The following is a 26,403-nucleotide window of genomic DNA, read 5'->3' as shown; positions in this document are numbered from 1 at the left end:
TATAAAGCTTGCTACTTTTATTTGAGCAAAAAGAGCAGTCTGATCAAGTATGCACAACTGATTTTGCATCAGTGACATATTATTCTGAACCATTCATCCTAATGCTAAGATGGAGTGAAGGGAGGAAAAGAGAAAGGCAGGGGAGCAAGAGGGCAGAAAATCTAAAGAACAAGAGGAGAATAACAACAAGGGGAATGCAGAACAGGGTAGGTGGTGACCTAATCAGAAGTAGTTACAGCTTTTATACATGAGCATGAAGGGCAAAAAGGAGAGAAAAGGAGAAAAAAGGGCACAAACTATTTAAAGGGTGCATTTAAAGTAAATATCCCAAATCCCCAATGCAGTTTGCATGAGCATTAAACCGTTCTAACCGGAATTCTAATAAACCTTTAAGGACAGCTATATAAAAATTAATGACTGCTCGTCTTGATAGTGATGATAACGGAGCTCCACACATGGAGCATGTAGGAGAGAACAGAACAGCAGAAATATACAAAGGATGGCATCTGAAACTCAGCCAGTCCACTAACAGAGGAGTGTAAAAGCACTGAACAGAATCACACACTGAGCTAAAACCTCACAGTTTTCCTACATGTCACTACATTAGTGGATAGGAAGATCTAGGAGTTTTCTAATTGTTCCAATATTACTTGAAACTGCTCACGTAACTCCTGTAGTTTTAACCAAATTTACCCACAAACTTCGAGTCTCATCACATGAACAAAATGCTCTTATACCAACCTGAATAATCGGGTTACTTTAGGGTTATTTTAAAAACATTTGGTGTAGTAATTTCGTGAAATTCACATCATGTTTTCTAAAAAAAAAGTCCAATAATACTTTAAACCTATGAGCACTGAGATCCATTATGAGAAAAACAGGCAGGCTTTAGTAAATGTTAACCCTAACAGTCTATAGACAAGACAAATAAACTACCGTGAGTCTGAGAGGCTGAATAAATGCAACATTTAAATAATTTCACATACATTCCTTTTTTGCAGGACATGGGTTTGCATGCAATGATAAAACATGTGAGAGGCATCCCTATTGGTCAGGCTCAGCTAGAAAAACGGCTTGTTTGAATCTCATTGGCTGTGGGTGGAATCAGGTGGGCTTTAGCTGCAGGCTGAACAGTAGATGCATGCATTTCATGTCTCATGATGGCAGGACATGTTTGTTATCGCTGATTGGACGTTCACAAGCAAAATGGAAATGTGCTGAATGAATGAACAAACAAAGCTCTCGATTTACCGGTCAATCTACATTCCAACCCTCACCCATGGTCGTGAGCTTTAGGTAGTGATCAAAATGAAATTGTGGATTCAAGCAGTCAAAATGAGTTTTCTCTGCAGGGTGGCTGGGCTCCCCCTTCGAGATAGGGCGAGAAGCTCGGTCATCTGGGAGGGGCAAGGAGTAGACCTGCTGCTACTTCACATCGAGAGGAGCCAGTTGAGGTGGCTCAGGCATCTGGTTACGATGCCTCCTGGACGCCCCCCCGGTGCGGTTTTCTGGGCATGTCCATGTGGCAGAAGACCTATCCAATCCAATCCAGTTTTATTTATAAAGCACTTTAAAAGACCCAGCACAGGAACAAAGTGCTGTACAGAAAATACATTTAAACAATTGACTAAACAGAAAACAGCAAAGAAAAATAAAAAAATAAAACACATGATACATAAAATTAAAATAGCCCTATATTAAAAATATGGATGGATGGATATTTAAAATTTTTCTTTTTTACTATTTGAAAAATTTGTTTTCACATGGAAAGATTTAGCACAAACCAAAAATCCTCAGTTGCAAAGCTGCTTTCTTATGGGAAACATAGGTCTGGGAACTCTTCTATTTAATTAACCCCACCCCCTGAGAATTCCAATTAAGCCAATCAGCGTTGAGCAGTGTACGTCACACACACACACACACACACACACACACACACACACACACACACACACACACACACACACACACACCTGTGTGGCCACCCTGCACTGAGAAGACTTTCCGTCCAAATGTTTTTTTTCTGGGGGGGATCACTAAGTCCCCACGTGATGATGCACTGGTGACTCTTTTTGAGGTGCCACTGCATCTGATAAAGTCGCTTAGCGGAGGTGGGGTGAGAGAGTGTAGTACCTTGTATGTTAGACACAAGTTTTTGAGTTTGATTAGATTGTCTAGGTTGTTTATGTTTATGTTTATTCATTTATTCGTTGAGGAGTTTATGCTTTTTCAACACGTGACAACGGTGGTGAGCCTTGGGGGTTTTATCAAGCAGCTTTAGGCTTCTTTTGTATTGCGTTATGACCGGTTTTAGTGTAGTTGAGCAGTTGAACGACCAAGTTGTCAGGCCGTATTCTAAGTGGGAGCTGATCATCGCGTGAAAGTAGATTTTGGCAGTCTTTGTGTCTAGATTGTTCTTGATGTGGTTAAAGTTTTCATTATTGAACTTGAGCATCTGGGTTACTTTTCTTATGTGGCTTTTGAAGGTTAACGCTGGGTCTAGGGTGACCCCGAGGTATTTGACCTTTGGTGCTAGCTCAAGTTGTACCCCTTTAGAAATGCATTTGATTTTTGTTGTTTTAAACAACGTTTTGTGAAGTACATGCTAACGGTTTTGGAGGTGTTTAGTAGGAGACAAGATTCATTTAACCAGTCGTAGATTAATGATAGAGCCACTGTTAGGTCATTACCAGCCTGTTTGATGTTGTTAGCTTGCAGGTATATGACGGCATCGTCCGCATGCATTAGAGGTGTAGACTTTTTTGCAGACGTCAGGTAGGTTCTTGATGAAGAGAGAGAATAATATTGGTCCAAGAACCGATCGTTGGGGAACGCCGGTCTCGCAGTCCAGATGTGTGGATTTTGTTCCATCTAAGGCCACATACTGTTTACGTTTACTTAGGTAGGAGGCAAACCATTGAAGAGCTCGGTTGGAGATGTTAAAGTGAGTCAGCCTGGATAATAGCATGCGATAGTTAACTGAGCCGAAAGCTTTCTTTAGATCTGGAAAGACTGCCCCGACGCAGTGACTCTCGTCCAGCACATGACTTGAATGTCTTTAAAACCCCAAAAACTAGAAGTGCTAAAAGCCTTTCTTCTGAAGAAACATGTTTGTGCCGTCGCCAGACACCATTTTTGACTACAGCTAAAAAACTACAGCGTCTTGCGGAACAGTCTGTTTTTTTTTTCTGATGGGTTATCTTTGAGTCTGCTAGTCCTGCCAATGATGTATGTCTACTAATCAGCCTCAGCTCGGGAAAGCTCACTACAGTGTCCTGTCCACAAAGCAGCAAAGTTGAATCTGATTGGCTGTGGCCTTGTCAAAAACTAACTGGCTTCAGAAGGAAACAGGTGGCTTTGTAGGGTTTCAAATAAATTTACTAAATAACAGGAAGTTAGCTCCTGGAAACATGTATGCACTTGGTTCTCATGCACACCCCTGTAGCAACAGAAACCTACTAAAGCCTGATTTATACTCCTCTGTCTGCGTTGGTGCGGAGACACGCAACGCCATTATGCGTCCGTGCAAGGGCTCTCCGACAGGTTCACAGAGGGCGACAGAGACAAGCTCAAAACTTTAAACATCTGTCAAAAGTGAAAGAGACCTCAAGCTTGTGATTGGTCAGGACGCTGCTTCCTGTATATTTGTCACCAGCACCGCTGCCGCTCTGTAAACAGATATTTAGTGGCAGACCCAGAACAGATTGAAAAATGCATCACGGAAAAAGTCCAGATATATGAAACCTTTTCATCTGTGAGTGAAGGAGTACAAAATATGGAGCAAACGTGAACGGAAACGACGGGAAATGTGTGTTTGGAGGTGGCGACAGCATGAAGAGGTGGAGGAGAATGAAGGACTAATTACTCCGTGTTATAAAGTCTCTAAAATATATAAGCATATTAGTAAATAAACTATCTTGAACCGGCTGCGCAGTGGGCAGTGGTTAGAGCTGTTGCCTTGCAGCGAGAAGATCCTGGGTTTGATTCCCGGCCTGGGATCTTTCTGCATGGAGTTTGCGTGTTCTCCCTGTGCATGCATGGGTTCTCTCCGGGTATTCCGGCTTCCTCCCACCGTCCAAAAACATGACTGTTAGGTTGATTGGTCTGTGTGTGAGTCTCTGTGTCTCTGTGCTGCTCTGCGATGGACTGGCTCTCTGTCCAGGGTGTACCCCGCCTAATTGCCCGTTGACTGCTGGAGATAGCAGCAGCCCCCCCCCCCACGACCCCATGTGGACAACGCGGGTTCAGAAGACGGATGGATGGACTATCTTGAACCAAATACATGAGTGTTATGGTAGCAGGATACCACGTAACACTGCTACGCCCTCTGTTGTCCTGGCGGGGGATTGCTTTGCAACACTCCGCTGCCTGAAAAGTTGTTCGAATATAAAAACCTTACAGATAGTCCATGTGCGTCTCTTTGTTGCGGAGCTCACGGAGAAGTAGCAATCAGGCTTAACTGAAATTCGTAGTGACCTCTGACCTTTCAGGCCCCAGCAGCTTTAGTTGAAGCTGACCAATACAAACATATGTTTCCTGGGTTCCACCCAGGTGGACTGCCACCTGCAGAATGTTTGATATCACTTCTTTGAGTTTCATAATTTTAATGAATTAACAAATGATAATAACAAAATACTTTTCAGATCGATTCAATTATCCTTACTTAGTGAACACGAGTTTGTACTGAAGCTATTATTTGAGCATCAATTTACATTTTAAGTATTTTTAACAGTTAGAAAGGTTTTGAGTTTCAAATGTGTCTTAATTGGTTAAACATTTAAGTAAAAATTCACCTCATTAACCTGTTGAAGGCAGATCTGTGACTGCAAACCTTTTCTACATCTTTGCATGCTGGCGTTCATCTCTGCACTGAAGCTCCCACAGCACAGCCAGCTGCTTGTAGTTCAGCAGTCCTGCTCTGACATTAACTCTCATTTGGTCCCTGCACTTCATCATCGATGCTGATTAGCAACATTAGTGCTGTTATCAGCGGGCTCCTCTCACAGAGCTGTCAAACACAATGCAATGCAAAGTCACCGGGTTCTGTGCACCTTCAGTGATCTCCATGTCTGTTGTTGAAAACAAAGGATTATCATAATGAGCAGATGATAGGAACCATTCTACTTACTGGGAGTAGAGCATGCGGGAACGAACAATGAACTTGAAAATGTACTCGAGGGCTTTGAGGGTTCTGAGGATGGGCTCGCACTGTTCCCCTCGGCTGGACACATCCAGGTACCTCTTCAGCACCAACATCAGCTTTCTGGTGGGACCATCACAGACAAAAAAAAACATTTAAGCATAAAAATGGAGAGAGACAGAAAGCTAAGAAATATAACAAGTGAACCAAAACCACTGAGACAGATTCTTCGTTTATTCCACGACATCCCCCATAGGTTGGAAAGTTAATCGCTGACTGAATGTTTCACTTCCACAAAGCAGAAAGATGATGTGCAGCAGAGTGAGAGCAGATGAACACAAGAAAGGTAGGCTCAGGGCTCAGGAAGAACAGCCAGATAGTGCTTCCCACAGATGTACCTGTCACTCTCGCAGACATTTTTATTTGCACTCATATGTTTTATGCGGGGGGGGATTACTTTTCAACAAATGCTCACCCCACAGGTGTCTTTAGTTTCACACGTAAATACTTCAGTGTGTCAAAGCAGCTGCAGTTTGTGACCGTGACTCCCCTGTTCTCTGTTTCAGCAGCTTGTGGCAAAGTTAGAACTTGATGCACTAAGTGGCAAAAAAGAGAATCACCTACTAGATCAGTTAACAAGTACCCGATCTAATTAATAAAAATAATATTTGAAAACAAGCTTCCATCCTGCCTGCCCGTCTTCAGGGTTTCCCCGAATGATTAGTCATCCATTTGCTTTGTTTAGATGCTTGACCTAAAGGCAAGCACAGGGGGATTTATTCTTACTGAGAGCAGTTTAAAATGTAGTGAGAGGGAATTAAAGACTTTTACATAACAGCCTCTTAGCTTACAGGCAATAAGCTGCAGCGACCCTCTTAAACAGGGTGAACACTAATACACAAGCCCGGGAAAAGGATGGAGTTGTGATGCAGAGATAGGACGAGTAAAGGAAGTAGAGTAGGGGGGGTGGGGGGGTGGGGTGAGAAAACGAGGTGTAGCATCCCAGGAGTGAGGAAGATGTAAGAGGGCAGGACTTCACAATATGTTCAAACTTATTTTAAACTTTGTCAGAGAAAAAGACATGTTGTGTGGTGAACACTGTCCAATGATGTGAGATGATCAGAGATGCAGAAGCAGATGGGTTTAGGGATAAAGATTCAAACTGTAATCTTGTTCCATCAAGAGCTCCAAAGGTTATTGCACACACCAAGTGTCGTAAAATAATCTTTTGCTCGGCATTTAAAAAAAAAATCATTGACAGATTTATCACAAGTCAATGAAAGAAGCACTTTGAAGGACTTGAGAAAGGTCATCTTCACTCTTAAAGAATCTGATAGATCATAGGAATGACTGCAAGGCATCTCTGCTAAAGATTCTTTACTCAATCCAATCGTCTGAGGTGTTTTACATTGGTTACAGTTAGTATCTGACTACACTGACAAGCTAACAGCTAGTTACAATGAAGTCAGTATGAAGTGGATCACTGTTTTCTCAAAATGCTCATTTAAAAAATGTCATAGCTGTTAATGCAAATATTCTTTATTGTACACTTTTGCATCCTCATTACACGGTTTCCCAGGCTGCATCAGAACTGCTACACCTAGCTGCTGCCGCTATTTGTGCTAGCAAATATCCACCAAATTCTATGTAAATAAAAGTGTAAAAGTGACATTGATGGAAATGCAACCAGCTGTAAAACAATATTCACTATGATGTTTTTGATGTTTTTGTTGTTTTAAGACTCCCTCATTCCATGCTGGTCTTGAACTCATTTAGACTAGCCATTAGCTTATCAATCCAGCCCAAACTAATCTCAATTTTTTTTCAAAAAGCTTCATATCCTGGCTTTTTTACAGAAACCCTTTTAAAACCATCTGAAGCTATCACTAAGAATAGAACATCACACACACACACACACACACACACACACACACACACACACACACACACACACACTAGCCTGGCCTGCCGGACTCTTCCTCTGTTTAACTCTACACAGAGATAGAGTCTGGTCACACAAAGGCAGAGAGGCACATGAGGGGCGGGACAAGCTAGCTCAAAAATAACCAATCAGAAAACAAACGGAAATGCCGACTGCACCACGCGACGCTGTAGTTTTATAGCTGTAGTAAAAAAAAAGGCATCTGGCGACAGCGCAAACACCTTTTTTTTAAGAAGTCTTTAAGCGCTTCTACTTGTTGTGATTTTAAAGATATTCAAGTCATTTAGAACAGAGGAAAGAACCACAGCAAACTCTGCCGCTGCCTTCATTGTTTCTGAGAAACTGAGCGTTGCTGTGTGCGACGTCTGCGATGCTGTAGTTTTTTAGCTGTAGTCAAAAAAAGTATTGTCCCAATTCTCCCCCTCTGATTAGTCACTTCATCCCTGTGCCTTTTTCTCCCGTCGCTTCTCCGCAGCTGAACAAAATTATGATGTGGGGGATCGCGAGTTACTGGCCATAAAGTTGGCCTTGGAGGAGAGGCGTCATTGGCTCGAGGGGGCGGAGCATCCCATCATAATATGGACTGATCATAAAAACTTGGCGTATCTAAAGGAGGCCAAGAGACCCAATCCTCGCCAGTCCCGATGGTCCCTGTTCTTCTCCCGCTTCAACTTCGTTATCTCTTTCCGACCCGGAACCAAGAACACTAAACCTGATGCTCTGTCCCGACAATACGCCTCGGACAAGGAGGTTGAGCCCACCACCATCCTTTCCCCCTCTTGCGTTGTTGGCGCCATTACCTGGGACATTACCACCAAAGCGCTGGAGGCCCAGCAGACTGACCCAGACCCAGGTACGGGTCCTCCTAACCGCACCTATGTTCCTGCCTCTGTTCGCGGCTCCCTGATTAAATGGGCTCACGCTTCCAAGTTCTCCATCCACCCAGGCGTAGAAAGGACGCTAGCCCTCATACGGAGAACGTTCTGGTGGCTGTCGCTCTACAAGGACATTAAGGAGTACATTAGTGCTTGTCAGGTCTGTGCCAGGAGTAAGACAACCAATCAGCCACCTTGTGGTCTCCTCTGTCCCCTACTGGTTCCGTCACACCCCTGGTCTCATCTGGCTCTGGACTTTGTCACAGGTTTGCCGGTCTCCCAGGGTTTCAATTCTATCCTCACCATTGTTGACTGCTTTTCCAAGTGATGCCACCTGGTTCCCCTTAAACGCCTCCCTACCTCCGCTGAGACTGCCAACTTGCTTATCAAACATGTTTTCTGCCTACACGGGGTCCCCTCTGAGATCCTTTCGGACTGTGGCCCACAGTTTGTCTCTCGGGTGTGGAAGGAGTTCGCCACCCGTCTGGGAGCCCGGGTCGCCCTGAGTTCAGGTTTCCACCCCCAGACTAATGGCCAGTGTGAGCGGATGAACCAAGAGTTGTAGGCCATGTTAAGATGTGTCTGCTCTTCCAGTCCCTCTGGATGGAGCAGCCAGCTCGCATGGATCGAATACGCCGACAACTCCCATGTTTCCTCTGCTACAGGTCAGTCACCATTTAAGATTTCCCTTGGTTATCAACCACCTCTGTTTCCCTCTGACTCTGACCCTCCAGCCACCACACCTCAGTTCATCTGCCGCGCTCGGCGCACCTGGAACCAGACCCAGGCTGCCCTTCAGCGGACTGCTGACTGCAACCGCCGTCTGGCTGATAGAAGTAGACGCCCTGCTCCCACCTATGCTCCTGGTCAGCAGGTATGGCTGTCCACCCGAGACACTGACCTTAGGAACTCCAACAGGAAGCTCTCTCCTCGGTATATTGGTCCCTAAACCATCGCTGAGGTCGTCAGTCCAGTATTTGCCCGTCTGTCCGTACCGGCATCCTTGAAGATCCACCCCGTGTTCCACGTGTCCCTGCTCAAGCCCGCTGTGTCCAGTCCCCTGTGTCCCCCTGTGGATCCCCCTCCTCCGGTTCGCCTCTCTGATGGCGGTCTCGGTTACCGGGTTCGGAGGATCTTGGATGTTTGTCCCCGGGGTTGTGGTCGTCAGAACCTGGTTGACTGGGAGGGGTATGGCCCCAAGCATCGCCAGTGGATTCCGGGGTCGTGGATCGACAACGTCTCCCTCATCAGGGATTTTGGCTCCTCCTCCTCTGCTCGGCCGCCAAGTGGCGTCCCTTGGGGGGGGGGGGGTGTACTGTCATGGCTCTGCTTTTTCTCAGCTGCTGTGCTCTTAAGTGTTTGCAGGTGAGCAGGTTGGAGAGCCACAGCTGCAGCTGATTACCATCAACCAGGCCAGAGGATATAAGGAGCGGTGTTGCCACACTTCAGCGCCGGTTGATACTCTATTGTTGGGTACTCTAGCTCTCCTCGCTCCTGTTTGAATCTGGCCTCATGTTTCTTTTTCCCTTGTGCTCAGTTTTTTCCTCCTTGTCTGCTCCAGTACCAGCCCTGGATTCTTGCCTCTGCTTCCTGCTGCCTGAAGTGGATATTACCCAACACCACTCAAACTCCTCTGGACTCCCGCTCTCCGCCGCTCACCTGTCCTGGATTACTCTACTGCCTACTACTCCTCACCACCAGACCATCCTCGGTTCAGACCTGACTTGCCTCCCTCCTCTGCTCAACCCCCCACTTTACACAGTAAGACTTTATCACCATAACTCCACGGTGTTTTCTTGGTTCTCAGTATTCATTTTATCTTCTGTTTTAGAATGAGAATACTTCACCGGGCCCGTTTTGGATCAGTGCTTTTTGTCCTGGTTAATTTTCTTATAATAAAACTTTTTTTTTTATTTTACTTACCTCTGTCTCTGCGAATGATTCTTTCATGTGGGTTCAAAGACTGCAGCCCGACATGACAGTACGCCACTCAGCGCTGATTGGCTTGGTTAGAAATCTCAGGGGGTGGGGTTATATGAATTTTGGAGAGTTCCCAGACCCTTTCTCTGTGCAGAATTAAACAGAGGAGGAGTCTGGCAGGCCAGGCTACACAAAAACACACCAATTTTGTCATTTTAGTCATTTCAATATGTTGTTTTTCAATCAAATCAACTGTGATCTATTTTTATTCAGCATAAACAACTTGAGTTATGAGTCGTTTGTTTTTGCTGCTTTTACTCGGAATCATTCTAAAATATCATCAATTTACTGCCACTTTCGTCAAAAGCAGCAAAACTAGTCAGACCAAATAAAAATTAAAATTGTTAACAATTTCACAATTTAGTCTGTCAATGTGTGTTTGTGTTGAAGCTGCAGACATTCATTTAGTGGCAGACTCATTTCACCACAAGCCCACACTCACTGTCACAGGAAATCAATCCAGCCTGTGGCCATCAGACTCCTTTCTGTTATAATTCAAAACGTAACTGTTTTTTTCTCTATATTTCCCTGTAAAATAATCATTATTGATGTTCCCGCCAATGTTTTTCTATCTTTATCATGTGTTATATCTAACTTCTATGTCCTTCTGATGGAGCACTGTTAGCAAACAATTTCTCCTCAGAGAATAATAAAGTGTATCTGAATGTGAATAAAAATGACGTTGTTTACAGGATTTTCTGGTTCTTTATGTAAAACTGTGCAAATACAAGACAACTCTAAAAAAGACACATGTAACAGGTTGGATTGTTTGTCATGTTCTGTGTCCCTTTGTTCCCTAGCCCTCCAGTTCCCACTCCAGGTTCTCCTTTTGTGTTTCATGGCGCCCTCATGTGTCCTTTGTCTGCGTCTTTCCCCATGTGTCTCCTAATGTTTCTCCATCCCTCTCTGGATTCCCTTTTGTGTTCTCTTAGCGCCCTCATGTGTCCTTTGTCTGCATCTCTGTTGTGTGTCTTAAGTTATAGCCACAGCCTCTTGTTCCCCAGTTCATAGTTTGTGTGTCTCAGTATGTGTATGTGTTTGTGTGAGTTCTTCCCTTAGTCTTTAGGTTTAGTTTTGTGTTTTACATAGTGTTAGGTTTATCTGCCCTCCACTGGTTCTCTTCCCCATCCAGATAATTGTTGTCACCTGCCTTCCCTCCAGCCTCACTCCACACACCTGCTTCCTGTTTCCCTAATTGCTCCTCCCTGTCTATATAAGCCCTCCTTGTCTCTGTGTTCTTGTCGGTCCATTAATGTTTGCTTGTTGTTCTTGTCAGCCTCGTCTCGTTCCTGTTCCTAGCTTCTAGTGATTCCAGTGTTTTCCAGTGTTTCTAGTTCTCTGAAGTTTTTGATTACTCATTTTAGATTTTTGGATTTTTTGGTTTGGGCTCCCTGCTTCTTGGACTACTCCTAATAAAGGATTTTATTTTCATCATCCACCTCCTGCCTCGTTCATCTGGGGTTCTGCATCTTGGGTCCTAACCTCCTGCCACATCAAATCCTGACAGAATGGACCGACCCACACAGGACCCAGCGGGAACTCCAGGTACACAGGAGATCTATTACGATGGTGATCCAGACCTTTGTGTGGAGTTCATTCGGAACTGTGCCCGTTGTTTGGACTTGAAATCCTCAGAGTTTGACAAGGTGTCGTATATGGTGCTTTGGTTGAGGGGTAAGGCCTTGCAGTGGGTTGTTGACCACTTTGACATAGAGGATCTTAGGGCGGTGTCGTTTTGGGACTTTGCTGCATTGCTCCTCCGCACTTTTGGCCTAGATCCTCCTCCACTAGTCGCTCATGCCACCTCAGCATCTCAGATGGGTTACACCGCCACACCCTCACCAGGTCCTGACAGCGCCACCACTTACTCTCCGGTGGGCTGTCATTCCTCCTCAATTCCTGCCAGTGTCCTCTCCATACCTCAGCTGAGCCAAGGAAAACCACGCCGACGACGCCACAACCCTCCTGCTCCGGCGGTGGTCCCGGTGGACGCATCGCCTCCTGCTCCGGCGGTGGTCCCGGTGGACGCATCGCCTCCTGCTCCGGCGGTGGTCCCGGGGGTCGCATCGCCTCCTGCTCCGGCGGTGGTCTCGAGGGTCGCATCGCGTCCTGCTCCAGCGGTGTTCCCGAGGGTCGCATCGCGTCCTGCTTTGACTGATGAGGTCCAAGAGGTCCCGGTCCCGGCCCAGCCTGTCCAAGAGGCTCCGGTCCAGCCCATCCATCTGGACCCGAAGTCGATGGTGGTCAACGGCTCTTCCTGTTCCGAAGTCGACGCCCCTTCCTGTTCCGAAGTCGTCGCATCTGATGACGACATGTCCAAAGTCGTCGCCTCTAACGACATGTCCAAAGTCATCGCCTCTGATGACGTCCCCTCTGACGACGTCGCCGCCGCCTCTGATGACGACATGTCCAAAGTCATCGCCTCTGATGACGTCCCCTTTGACGACGTCGCCGCCGCCTCTGATGACGTCCCCTCTGGCGACGTCGCCGCCGCCCCTGATGACGTCGCCTCCCCTGATGACGTCGCCTCCCCTGATGACGTCGCCTCCCCTGATGACGTCGCCTCCCCTGATGACGTCGCCTCCCCTGATGACGTCGCCTCCCCTGATGACGTCTCTCCTGACGCCGGCTCTCCTGACGCCGGCTCTCCTGACGCCGGCTCTCCTGACGCCGGCTCTCCTGACGTCGGCTCTCCTGACGACGTCGCCTCCCCTGATGTCGGCTCGCCTGACGACGTCGCCTCCCCTGATGTCGGCTCGTCTGACGACGTCGCCTCCCCTGATGTCGGCTCGTCTGACGACGTCGCCTCTGGTCTGATGTCTCTTCTGTCTCTAGTTCCAGTGGTGATTCTGAAGGTCGCACCGGTCCAGCCTGTCCACGAGCCCCCCGTCCAGCCTGTCCACGAGCCCCCCGTCCAGCCTGTCCACGAGCCCCCCGTCCAGCCTGTCCACGAGCCCCCCGTCCAGCCTGTCCACGAGCCCCCCGTCCAGCCCGTCCACGAGCCCCCGGTCCAGACGTCAATGCCTCCAGGCCGGAGGTTGACACCTCCCGTCTTGGGCCCCTGCTCTGAAGTGGACGTCTCGGGGCCCTGCTCTGAAGTGGACGTCTCGGGGCCCTGCTCTGAAGTGGACGTCTCGGGGCCCTGCTCTGAAGTGGACGTCTCGAGCCCCTGCTCTGAAGTGGACGTCTCGAGCCCCTGCTCTGAAGTGGACGTCTCCATGTCCCCGTCTCAAGTCTCAAGTGTCCCACTCTCCCCAAGTCTCAAGTGTCCCACTCTCCCCAAGTCTCAAGTGTCCCACTCTCCCCTGTCACAAGTCTTCCAGTCTCCCAACTCTCAGGTCTCCTAGTTCCAATCTCCCAGATGCAAGTGTTCCAGTCACAATCCCCGTCTCCAGAGATCCTTCGCCGGCCCCCTAGACTTCTCAGGTCCCGCCTCCTGGTTCCCCGTCGCCGGCCCCCACGACTCCTCTGGTCCCGTCTCCTGGTTCCCCGTCGCCGGCCCCCTAGACTTCTCAGGTCCCGCCTCCTGGTTCCCCGTCGCCAGCCCCCACGACTCCTCTGGTCCCGTCTCCTGGTTCCCCGTCGCCGGCCCCCTAGACTTCTCCGGTCCCATCTCCTGGTTCCCCGTTGCCGGCCCACCAGAGTCCCCTGGTCCCTGGACCCTCCTCGCCCACCCTTGTGGGTTGTTTTTTGGTCCGGGCCCTCCTCTCCCGCCCTGTGGTCTCTCGTGTCCTGTTTTGTCTTTGTCTTTTGTTTCTGTTTTTGTCTTGTTCTGGTTTTGTGCGTCTGGTATCCGCCCTTGAGGGGGGGGGTACTGTCATGTTCTGTGTCCCTTTGTTCCCTAGCCCTCCAGTTCCCACTCCAGGTTCTCCTTTTGTGTTTCATGCCGCCCTCATGTGTCCTTTGTCTGCGTCTTTCCCCATGTGTCTCCTAATGTTTCTCCATCCCTCTCTGGATTCCCTTTTGTGTTCTCTTAGCGCCCTCATGTGTCCTTTGTCTGCATCTCTGTTGTGTGTCTTAAGTTATAGCCACAGCCTCTTGTTCCCCAGTTCATAGTTTGTGTGTCTCAGTATGTGTATGTGTTTGTGTGAGTTCTTCCCTTAGTCTTTAGGTTTAGTTTTGTGTTTTACATAGTGTTAGGTTTATCTGCCCTCCACTGGTTCTCTTCCCCATCCAGATAATTGTTGTCACCTGCCTTCCCTCCAGCCTCACTCCACACACCTGCTTCCTGTTTCCCTAATTGCTCCTCCCTGTCTATATAAGCCCTCCTTGTCTCTGTGTTCTTGTCGGTCCATTAATGTTTGCTTGTTGTTCTTGTCAGCCTCGTCTCGTTCCTGTTCCTAGCTTCTAGTGATTCCAGTGTTTTCCAGTGTTTCTAGTTCTCTGAAGTTTTTGATTACTCAGTTTAGATTTTTTGGATTTTTTGGTTTGGGCTCCCTGCTTCTTGGACTACTCCTAATAAAGGATTTTATTTTCATCATCCACCTCCTGCCTCGTTCATCTGGTTTTCTGCATCTTGGGTCCAAACATCCTGCCACATCAAATCCTGACATTGTTTTGTTATAGACGCCGATAGATTACTGAATTCATCATTACTGTAAGCCTCAAACTCATCTGAAGTGGACATGTTTTGACTTCAGTTAAAATAGTTCTATGGTTGGTACAAAATTGGTTCATGAAGTTCTTTGCACTAAATCCCTCTCATGTAAAGTGATTTCAGCTGTTTTACTGTTGACATTCTCAGAACCTTCCAGAATGAGCCGTTTCAGAGCTCTATCATTTTAAGAAAACCATCTGGAGCTGGCCACGCCCACCAATGTCCCACTCAGGCTGCTATAGGCTGAGAAGATCCGATACTTGCGAGGGGCTCAGAGTGGGGTCGCTGTTCCTCCAGCAGCAGTTCTCTTTTGCACATTAACTCATTCACTGCCACTGACGAATAAGTCGTTTGGAGGTCTTGCACCGTGAGAGAAAACATGCCTCCTCTAAAGTTGATTTTCACCCATGTGTGTCACACGTCATGTTATCATGAAGCAGACAATCCATGAATTAGGAGATTGGTTCAGAAGTCCGTTGTGTCTAAAGCGAGGCGCAAACCAAAAAGCTTCTGCTGCTCTCACTTCAACAACAGATTGTGAAAGAATGGAATATTTAAACTCAAATTTGCAATCTTTCATCTGTTTATGAAAAGTTATAATTTTATGTCTTTATTTTTTTCTGAGGTGAATCTATTTCTGTTTTGAGATCATTATGATTTCATGACTTTATGTTTTATTTTGTTTTGATCTATGTGACGCACTTTGTGATTCTATGTCTGTGATAAGTGCGATGTATAAAAAAAATTACTTACTTAGAAACACGCTGGTTCTTCCTGATGTAAGAAGTGAAACTACTCTATTTTTGGTAGTTTTGGTGTTTACGTGGTCATAGAGCACCATATTCTGTGACTCTTCAAAAAACGGTAAAAATGCTCAAAATGTCACGCTGCCTCCCACACAACCCCCGCCATCCTCCGGAGGAGGACCACACACCCACTCGGCCAACGAACTCCACTACTCAGCATCCCCAGCGCCAGTCTTCTGGCTCACGTCACACACCATATCTACATAACGAAGTGCAGCACAACTCCGGCCCACTCAGTCATCGTTCCCACCGAACCGTGCTCTGAGTTCCGACCAGATCCAACCCGATCATTCAGCCCGTCCTGACCAGATCAGCCAGAGCTACCCAACCTGCCAACTCCCAGTAAGTCAGCTTTGTTTACCTTCTGGAACTGCCGTGCGCTCCTGTCATTTAATGGTTGAGCTCCCCGGCTCCTAGATCAAACCGCGTTCACGTCTTGCCCAGTGTCAGTCACTCTGCACTTGGGTCTAAGGACACACAACATCCAAACTCTCGCTCTAGTCAGCTCAGCTACAGCCGAACTTTACAAAAAAACTCTGGCAGTCGGGAGCTTTCTGTTCAGAAAATGGCAGGCAGCCAATAAGTTAAGGGATGGTCCTATTCTAGTTTGCCCCTTTGTGACGGTAAACTTAATGTTCATTCATTATCTATAATAAGATACATTTGTAGATCATTTAGTTCAGTTACAATAGTTTTATGATTTGCTATAAATTCAACTTTTTTAGAATTAACTATGAAAACCTTTCCAACATTTTAATCTTAATTTTACCATTCATACTACAGTTCACCAACACAAATCGTTAGCTTGTAGCTGTGAAATCTAAAGAGCTGTGTGCTCAGCTGAAGTGTGCCGGGGTGACTGGCGTTGCTGTAAGAGCAGCTATGTTATTGCCAAAAACAAATTTACAAGTCAGCAAACTATTTGAGTTTTACAGAACTCTTTTGCATGTCGCATCTCCATAAATCCACGCTGCCGATGCAGCAGCAGCATCCCTCCGGACAATGTGTCACAGGGTCGCAGGTGACATTTAAACGTTGACTTGAACTGTTTCAGAAATGACATGAGAACAGGGAGCATCTGAAGCAGAGTGTAACCTACTTGTAGGCCAGTGTGGCGCTGAAATGCTGTTTGATGTAGGCCTCCAGAACAGTGTTGAAGTGCTGGAACTTTCTGTCAGCTATCAGCCCGATGATATATATCTGTCAGACGAAGGGGTGGCATGTTTACATAGCGGTAAACATTTTACAAGGCAAATGAGATTCATATCCTGCCAAGATGGGCACGTAGGCAGGTTCTACTCCAGACAGCTTGTCAAGAATTCCAGCTGAGGGAGCCGACACACATGCAGAGTCATTCCCACAAAACCTCCCCCAGTACACAGCCTCCCCACACACTCACCAAGGCATCAAACACAAGGATGTCATAGTCGTCGGTCTCAGAGTGCTCCATCATGATGTTGAACAAGGCATCAAGCGTGTCCTGCAGAAACTACGTGGAAACAAAGCAGAGGGCAAGTGAACAAACATGCACACAGACACAAAGACAGGCGAGTATTTACACAACTGACCTTGACAACCTCCTCCCCATCAATGATTTTCAGTTTCTCCAGGTTTTCTTTCAGGAGTTCAGGCCTGGTTCTCCATTTAAGGAGCCCCAACAGACCCACTGAAAAGAAACAACACAAAGACAAGTCTTTCTGTTCAGCTGTGTGTGTGGCCGCAGGAACTGACTTAATAATTACATTGCTCTAAGTCAAGTGAGTTTAAATTTACTTCTCAGCTGACTGAAAAAACATTTTAAAGGTCCATTTTAGATTTATTACTGTACTTTTACTCAAAATAATGAAAAATGTAACTAGTTATTCTATCTAAAAATGAGAACTAAGGAAATGCAAGTGTTTTTATGTGAATGTCAAGTATCCGCAGCATGGAAGGGTTACACATTTCACTAATAAAGATGTCAACAAACTAAATCACTAGACACATGTTAAAGGTCCTCAGAACAGCTTAAAGACCTCATTTATGTTTGTTTTGCCATGTTTATTCTCTAGAATTAAAAACGTTGACTCATTTGATTAATTTGTCAACTCGGCCTTTATTTATAAAGCACCTTACAGGCATGAAGCATGCCGCCAAGGTGCTGCAAAATAATAAAATAAAACCAACTGAGACAATAAAACCGACAAAGTCAAAATTACAGAATACGATCATTTAGAAATTTAGCATCAGCAAAACCACAGAGTTAAAAGCTAGACCATAAAAGAAGGTCTTTAAAAACTGCTGTTGGTGAAAAGAGCTTAACAGATAAGGGTCCTGTCCCCTCTCGTCTTCACCTGAGCTCTGGGAGCCAAAAGCAGCAACTGGTTCTTGGAGCGAAGCGTCCAATCAGACAAAGGTGGCTGCAACAACTCAGTTAAGTAGGCCGGGAGTCAACCCATCCAGCACCTTAAAACTGACAGTTGGCCAATGCAGAGCAGCTAAGATTCGTGTCACGTGTTCTTATATTCTTTGTTTTCGGGGGGGTCATCTTGGACATGCAAGGGGGTCCTTGTGGGAAAAGACTGGGAATCGCTGCGTTAGACAAACCTACAGTAAACATGCAAAGTGTATATGTTTCAATCCAAGCTTTCAGTGAATAGCTTTGGTCCAGTAGGAACAATTTTGGACATATTCCCATCTCTCCATGTGGATCCCTGATGCTTCCTGCTAAATGCACTCCCTGTCTGATAGTTGCTGAAATACCACACCAAGCTGCACATCTGTTGAGCGGGCCTAGCTAGCATGCGGGCCTCTCAGTGTCTGGGTGTGTGTTTATGGTAAAAGTGATTAATACAGCAGGATAATGTTCATTATATTGATGGACCAGCTTCCTCTGTAACAGCTGTTGCTCTGCACCTGGGTCTAATGCACCTTACGCTTTAAAGTGGATGTGCAATTAAGCATTTGTAGATGAGCTCCTTTTTGTGACATTGTCTTGGCAGCGTATGTGTGTGTGCTTGTGAGTGAGTGTGTGTGTTTGTGCCTGTCTAGTTGCTCCGCACATTATTGCAACACCTAGTGTAAATCAAAAGACACCATTTTAGCTTTCAAACCAATGACCACAACACACAGAGTGGCCACGGTAACTCTGCTACACTAATTAACTGACTGCTGAGTCAGTGTTAATTAACTGCTATGTATTTTTTAACCTTCATTATCATCACATGAACTTTCAACCTCAAGCCTAAAAATAGCACATCTTCACCAAAACTAAGAATACCTTCCAATTTTTAGAGGTTTTGAGGTTTGAAATTATTTCCCGAAATTAGATCACTTCTTCCTGAAACCAATACATTTGTCCTTAATTGCTCATTGTCTGCACCTGGTCTTGTTGCTGTGTTGATAAATGGTGTTAATTAAGGGTCTTGGCCAGGTCAGGTTTAAATTCCCTCATAATATTTGATCTGTTTATTCTTTGACTTGTCTGTGTGCGTGCGTGCGTGCGTGCGTGTGTGTGTGTGTGTGTGTGTGTGTGTGTGTGTGTGTGTGTGCGTGCGTGTGTAAATGTGCACACACTGGCCCCCACCGTTCTGGGTGAGTTTGGTGGAGCAGACGAGGGTGGAGATGGTGAAGCTGTCTCTCGAGCTCACAGAGAGACCTGCTCCACTCCCAGATACGCTGCTGGAGCTGCGGCTCAACCCTGCCCCCTTGTGGGGGTCGCTGAGATGGCTGCGAGTCGAGGGTAAAGACAAGTAGGAGCCCACGTCTTCCATGCGCTTGCTGTCCCCCTGACAAGACAAATTAGATTTTATCACAAAACAGTAAAATGAAGCAGTTTTGTTAACGAGGGCTCATGTGTTGGATGGGTCACTTAGCTGCACTGAACCAATAACCCTTTATGTGGGTTTGGTAAAATTATTTTGAACTAATGTGAGCAGCCAGAGGCAGGATAGAGAAACAGCCTTTGCTTATGTTACAATCATATAATTACATGAAGTTGTTCCTTGTTTAATTTTAATCTTCAGGTTTATTCATAAAACCAACAAGTCTAGTGTCATTTTCAGCCCAACTGTGAATAAAAATGTGCAACTGGGAAATCCGAGTCAGGGACTGAAGCTGCGAGTGGCAGACAGATCAAGAGAAATGAACAGATAACGAGATAATAGCCAAAGAGGGCACAGAAGGACCATCTATTTGGGATTTGAGTGAACCGTGGTTGATTAATCCTCACTGCGTTTGACGTCTAGTCAATAGGAAGATTCAATCTTATCCCTGGCTTATTTAACAGAAGGTCTATGTGCCTTCTCTCATCCTGTCAGGGTGGTCATAATCCCAATATATCTATTATCAGCTCTGTTTTATGACTGTTATAACCACAAACATTTCTTTTCCTCCTAGGAAAATATCCACTCACTGGTCACTTTATTAGGTACACCTATTAAATTAATTGTCAAAACAAATAGTTAAATAGCCCAACACTGAGCTGAAACTTGGTTTATTCAGGCATCTTGAAAAACTGGGGTTCCACCCAGCACTTATACGGTGTACCTAATAAAGTGTCTGGTGATGAGTGCATTTTTAGCATCTGAAAATCACGCCATATTTTAGGTCAGTACTGCCACATGTTTCTTTTTATAAAGGTATAGGTACATTTTTGTGCATTGCTATTTTCATATAACGCAAAATATTTTACTTGACAACTATTTTGTAATCCAGCTGCTCAATCATCAACAAAAACAAACAGCTTCATTTGTTATTTGATTGTTTTTATACAAGTCTGAACATATTTAAGGTTTAGATGCTGTAGACTAGAACATTTAGCTTTACAACAAAGAACAATATGTTATGTTCAGTTATTATTATCTTAGCAATTGTTTTGTTTTTGTGGCTACATCACTGCATATCTTCATCAAAGCATCTCAGGGTGTCCCACAGGGTTCCGTTTTGGGGCCATTGTTCTTTCTGATTTATATGCTCCCCTTACAGTACATTCTGAGGTCATTTCCCATTGCTATGCTGATCTCATTCAGTTAAACAATTAATTTAAGCCTTTGGAATTGATTAAACTCAACGGCTTAATAAATTGCTTTGCAGCCGTAAAAAGTAGGATGTCAGAGAATTTCCTAGATTAAATATTAAAACAGAAGTTCTTGTTTGTGCTCCCAGTAAGCAATATTAGAAGTGTCCAGGGTCTCAGGTTAAGCCTACTGTTAGAAACCTTGAAGTAATCTTTGATACTGATTTTATTTTAGATATTCGTGTAAAATCTCTGACTTGCTCTTGTTTATTTCAGATATGAACAATCACTAAATGATGCAACATTATCACTTGTTCTGAAATGGAAGTTATGATTCATGCTTTTGTGTTTTCTCATTTGGACTAATGAAACTCTCTGCATACTGCCTTCACTGCAGCATCTTTGGATCATCTACAAATAGTGGAAAAGGCTGCAGCCTGAACTGGCACCAAAGTTTTCTCATATCACTCAGATTCTTATACAGCTTCATTGGCTCTCGAGTTGTTCTAGAGTTCAGAACAAAGTCCTGCTATGAAGACAACTTTCTAACCAAGGCCCAGTGTATATTACAGAACCTTTGAACAACTATGCCCCCAGTAGATATCTAGAAACTAGTGACCAAGGTCTTTTGGTTGTTCCCTGTATGAGGATAAAATACAGAGGTCATTGAGAATTTGCCCCCGCTCTTTCGAACATCCTTCCCTCTTCTCTCAAGTCAGCTGACTCGGTTGAAATTTAGTTTTTAAAAAAACTGTTAAAGTGACAGTGTGTATTTTGCCTAGCGATAGGGGCAGTACAAACCTAAATCATTGCAAGCAAGGATTCTTTTTGTGTTCAAGACTTAACCAACAGATGACCATTAGTCAAAAATCCTTGGGAGTGCAACCTCCAGCAAAATAACAAGAACATTAGATTTCCTTGCAATAAGTGAAGACTCACTTATATATTTATTTAATGAGCATATACACAATTTAAAAAGTAAAAGCTTGTTAAATATTTATATTGAAACTGATACGTATAAAATATAATGTTGTCTCCCATGTCACGTGACGTTACGTGACCGCCGTGGAAGCCGCGGTCCGTGATGTAAGTCTGTTCCATTTAACTGTTTTCTTTGGCCAAGGACAGACAGTGTCCTTGTAAGACATCACCTCGCAAGGCTAGGCGTCTTGACATTGAGAAACACCCTTAGACCCGCTCCTATGTGTTTTACAACTGATTTTTATGGTTATATGTTAAGAAACCGCCAATATTTGTCAACAACTGGTATCTTTTAATTAATTTACAACAGCATTTCTTTGGATGTTTCCAGAGAGTAATGGTAAAAACTACACTTTGTCACTTTAAACTCAGGTTTTTAGAATTTCTTTTGATTGACTGATGGTATCATTGTCTGTCTGTTTCTCTGATGTTGCTGTGCAGCACATTTTGACCCATGTCTAAAACGGTGCTATATAAATGAAAAATTTCTCCCTTATATTAATCAGTGGTGAGTGTTATTTACTTACTTTTCTTTCCAGAGAACACTCACTTATGAATGGTTTTCTTTTTGTCTCTGCACGTGTTCTTACCTTGAAGACAACAAGATCATGTAGCCCATCCTGCAGAACCGTCCCATCGTCCTTCATCAGACGCACAAACGCCATGGCAAAGTTCTTCTCACTCTTATCTCTGGCTGAAGATGAGGGAAGTAGACATGTAAACAGAATCAGAAGAGAGGAAAAGGAAGGCCGCTCATTTGAATAATCAAGAGCGTGTGATGGTGCCAAGGGCCATTTTGCAAGACTTTAGTCTATTTTCATTTTGCTCGTGGGATCATACGAGAGGAAATCGGTTAATAGAGTTGATCTTGTAGAGAAAGCGGAGAGGTATTGTTGAAGAAGAGAGGATGATACTCACACTCCTGGGAAGAGCGGTGTCTGAACATAAAACGTAAATGGATTCGGTGCATTTCTTCCAGAGAGACGGTGACCTAAAGATGTTAACAAGCAAATGGTGCGATGGACTTCTTAAAGTGGTGGCGTTGTGTACTGCTCAACAACGGATTCAAGTATTACTAGTGACTTCAAAGACGTGTAAATAAGTGACTGATGGAGGAGGACTACTCACCTTAACAGTCTCCACCCAGCGGGGCTGTTTCACTTGATAGTAGACAACAGACCTGTACTCGCTGACGGCTTTATCACCAGCTCCCAGGCAGATGGAGTTCTATGGAAACCAGGAAGTCGTGGCAGGTTATAGTTTTGTGCTAGTCTGTGTTTGAACACTCTTCTTCAGCGTGTTTACATGAACCTCTCTGTTACAACACAGCCTTGACCATCTTTCTTCTCACCTGTATGACTTTGCCATCCTCATCACAGACCCACATGATGACCTCAACATTTTTCTGTGTTGTCTTGTTGTACTTGTCGAAGTCGCCTCCCTGTAAGGTGAGGTAGATGTCGTTCCGGACGTCTCCAGGCATTATGATCTCTGGGAAGCCCAGCTTGCGGGCGACCACTGTGCTGCGGTCCACCAGATGAGGGTACTCTTTTCTAATCTGTACTATGTCCCCCACCAGAGGCTTCATGGTGACCCAGAGACCTGAGAAGTGCAGGCACAGCAGGAGGCCCGTCGTTTGTTTAGAATCAACAATCAACAAAGTTTGTTCAAGAAAAGTTTTTAATTAAAACCAAACACATGGGAGGGACATTTCAGGGCTGCCCGAGAGGAGAGGAGAGGAGAGGAGAGGAGAGGAGAGGAGAGGAGAGGAGAGGGTAGAAAGGGGCAGCATCTGCAGGGATGAGGATGCTTCCATAGATGAGCTTCCTCCTTTTTTCTCAGGGATGGGGCGAGGAGCTCAGTCTGGACACTTTTAAAAAACAGCTAAATACCCTTTTATTTAAAGTTGCCTTTAACTAAAGCTTTTATTTTCCAATTTTTAACTCAAGTTTTTAATCTTTTATCTGTTTATGAAAATTTATAATTTTATTACTTTATTTTTTCTGATGTTAATCTAATTCTGTTTTGAGAGCATTTTGATTTTATGATGTTAATCTATTTATGATTTTATGGCTTTGTTTCATTTTTTTTCGATCTATGTGAAGCACTTTGTGATTCTATGTCTGTGATAAGTGCTGTATAAATAAAATGTACTTACTTACTTACTAGAGTGAAAATGATGCTGGTTTGCAGTTAAAGCAACGAGTTAAGGTGGTTTGGGATTTCTAGAGAAGACCATGACAACGACTCAGGACTTGCTGGAGACATTAAATATCTCAGCTGACTTGACTTAATGCCTTTTAAGCCCTTTTCAGATAGACATTCTGGAACATTTGTGGACAATTCAATCCGGTTTTTAACCGGAACTGTGAGACACACCACTTTTGTACCGGAACTTGTCCTTTCGGCTGCGTTCACACAGCAGGGAAAGTTCCAGATGTCTGACGGTGGCGGGTTGGTGGTGGTGGGGGTGGGGGGGTTGGGGGGGGAGAGAGAATCGGACTCATGTTAAGAAGAAGAAGAAGAAGAAGAAAATATCATTTCTATAGCGCCTCTCAAGATAAAAATCACGAGGCGCTTAAACATAATTCTGCGCACACGAAGACGCATAAGAGACCTGGATGATGAAGCTCAATGGTTAAAGGAATCACTGAAGCGGTGTGAAGCGCTCCGTCGCGCGTCTAGGCGGTACCGTAGGAGGCGAGCTGCCGTGGTTCGCCGCATGCTACAGTAGCGAGCTATCTAGGTGCGCACAGCGTCCCCCGTCCCCTCCTGCTCCCCCTCCCCCTTGTCCGGAACTCTACCTCACCAGTCTGAAGAAGCCACCCTGTCCGTAACAAGTCCGGGCCTGTTACTAGGGGCTTTGTCTGGATAAATTCCGGAACACGTTATCCGGATGTTTGCATTCAGACACAAAGGTCTTACGGACAGAGTCCGGAACATTTCCGTTTTTCATGGCCTGTCTGAAGGGGGCTCTAAGCCCCCTGTTCCTAGAGTTCCTGTAGATGAGCTGGAGGCAGTGGCTGAGGACAAAGACAACTGGGCATCTGTGCTCAAGCTGTTCAGCCCACAATCAGAGGAAGGGTGGGTGGGTTGGAAGGAACAATTGGGTTTGTTTGAGCTTCTAAACGGTGTTACTTACATGTCCTTACAGAATAATAAAGAACTAATAGAGAATGAGAGGTGAAAAATATTTACTGTATGTGTGCCAGTGGGATTAAATGTGTGTAGAGTAAATGCATCTCAGATTAGAGGAGATTAGAGGAGAGTAATTTTGAGGATAGACATTTGGTGACCACAGGTGATCTTTCCAGATCTGATTGTTCAGCAGGCTAGGGTCAGCATGTGACGGGGGAGGGGGATCATTTTAATACATGATGTTCCACGGAAGAACATCACTGTGTCCAAGGGGGCTGTCCAAGTTGGTTATTAAAATGATCTGGTGTGAGATCGAGGCATTGCAGAAAAAAAACATGTGGTGAGATATGTCCATCTGTTCACTGTCCCTTATTTTCCGTTGGACTGAAGGAAACTACCGATACATTCAGGTTTTTCAGTCTTACCAAGCTAAAAACAAGCACAAAAGATCAGTGAATGCAGGACAACCTTTGGTAAGGATGGTCAAATGGATGCAGAGAGGAATGCTTGTTAGGGCAAACAGTACCTTGGCCTCCACTGTCTCCTCGTGACGCTGTCACTTTGTTCAGCAACGTGTGGAGAAAGTCATTTTCAGCAACTACCCTGAAACCAAACATGCACAGACACACACACACACACACACACACACACACACACACACACAGATATTTTAAAAAGACAATCTTGAATTGTCGTTACTGAAAATACTCTAAACTGTAGTGTCTCACTCTAAACTGTATGGGGGGTTGTTGAAGAAGTGCTGAAACAGCTTTTCTATGGATAAATTGTGGGAAATAAAAGGCTTGGGAGAGCAAAATGAAAAGAAGTAATAGTGAAGAAAATGAAACATACGGGAAGAAGGGGATGAAAAACTGCTTCTCCTCATCGCATTCATTCTTTCCTTTGATGATGTCACTTATGTCCATCACTGCCAGGGAGAGAAAGAAAATGTGTCCGTGATGAGAAAAACCAAACTGTTGATGCATTCTCTTCGGCCAAACAGACAATGCATAAGCACAACCAGCCAGAAACACACCCTGATCGTGGCCTTTTTTATTGTTTCTATAAAAACATAAACACCAGTTTGAGACAGCGGCATAAATCTGACCCCTAAAATTGAGGTCGGGACCTCACTGTGAGTTGTGAAACACCAAGTAGGAAGTCTTAAGATGAGTAGGAGAAAAATAAGTTTGCATGTAATAAAAACCGGCAATGAAGACGATTGCTTATTGGATTTTTTTAAAAACTAAATTGTGAGTCTAAGTGGTCAGTAAAGGATAAAAATGGTTGTTCTAATTGTGTTGTTGTTTTGCGTGTAGAAGCCTTTTCTCTATGGTTTAATGTAAGACCCAATCTGGGCCAGCTGATGTGACGTTGGTGGAACTGGGAACTGGAAAGCTCTATGAACATTTTCATCCGATACAGCCTATGGGTGGGATCAGGAGGTGAATTATGAATGTGGGCGTAAACGTGTTGGTAAAAAATGAACAGTCTGATGGATTTGATGGTGTACGTGGATTTTTCTTCCCAAATTTACAAGAAGTCAATCATAGTTTATGAGGGGTGTGCACCTCAGTAGCTTTGAGTGATGTTTGTATAAAGTAACAGTCCACAAACAGCTGTGATACACAGCTCTCTGGATTATCATATCAGTGCTTCAGTAGCTAGCTGTGCCGTTTATTTGTCCTGCAAATAACCACTGAAGCCTATGTGAATAGCATCAATGTGAAGTGTATTGTGGAGTCGAGTTTTATAAAATAATATGTAAGCTGCTAGAGTTAGAGTTATTTTAACACTTGAAGCTTTACATGTTAGATAACAATCTGATTTTTTTTCTTTCAAAACACTGCTCTATTTATGGGCTCGTGTCGATACAACATTCATCTCATCATTCAAAATAACTATACAACAATGATAACATGTTGGTACTCATGTCCTGCAGCACTTC

At 44.8% G+C, this 26,403-nt stretch overlaps 1 protein-coding gene across 1 annotated transcript in view; it reads right to left on the bottom strand.

Annotated features, from left to right (window-relative positions):
- Positions 1-26,403, bottom strand: part of dock2-like (dedicator of cytokinesis protein 2) — a 175,592-nt gene that overhangs the window by 138,318 nt on the left and 10,871 nt on the right. The window contains exons 11-21 of the mRNA XM_054739089.2: positions 25,308-25,383; positions 24,982-25,058; positions 22,669-22,919; positions 22,446-22,544; positions 22,236-22,308; positions 21,908-22,011; positions 18,906-19,107; positions 16,909-17,006; positions 16,740-16,829; positions 16,440-16,540; positions 5,129-5,263 (exon numbers count right to left, since the gene is read on the bottom strand). Of these exons, the coding sequence (XP_054595064.2) occupies positions 5,129-5,263; positions 16,440-16,540; positions 16,740-16,829; positions 16,909-17,006; positions 18,906-19,107; positions 21,908-22,011; positions 22,236-22,308; positions 22,446-22,544; positions 22,669-22,919; positions 24,982-25,058; positions 25,308-25,383 (1,306 nt within the window). The remainder of the gene's footprint in view (positions 1-5,128; positions 5,264-16,439; positions 16,541-16,739; positions 16,830-16,908; positions 17,007-18,905; positions 19,108-21,907; positions 22,012-22,235; positions 22,309-22,445; positions 22,545-22,668; positions 22,920-24,981; positions 25,059-25,307; positions 25,384-26,403) is intronic.

Source organism: Nothobranchius furzeri, chromosome 1 (assembly GCF_043380555.1).
Source record: "Nothobranchius furzeri strain GRZ-AD chromosome 1, NfurGRZ-RIMD1, whole genome shotgun sequence".
In the NCBI taxonomy this organism is placed as follows: Eukaryota; Metazoa; Chordata; class Actinopteri; order Cyprinodontiformes; family Nothobranchiidae; genus Nothobranchius; species Nothobranchius furzeri.
This window is presented reverse-complemented; position numbering and strand designations above follow the sequence as displayed.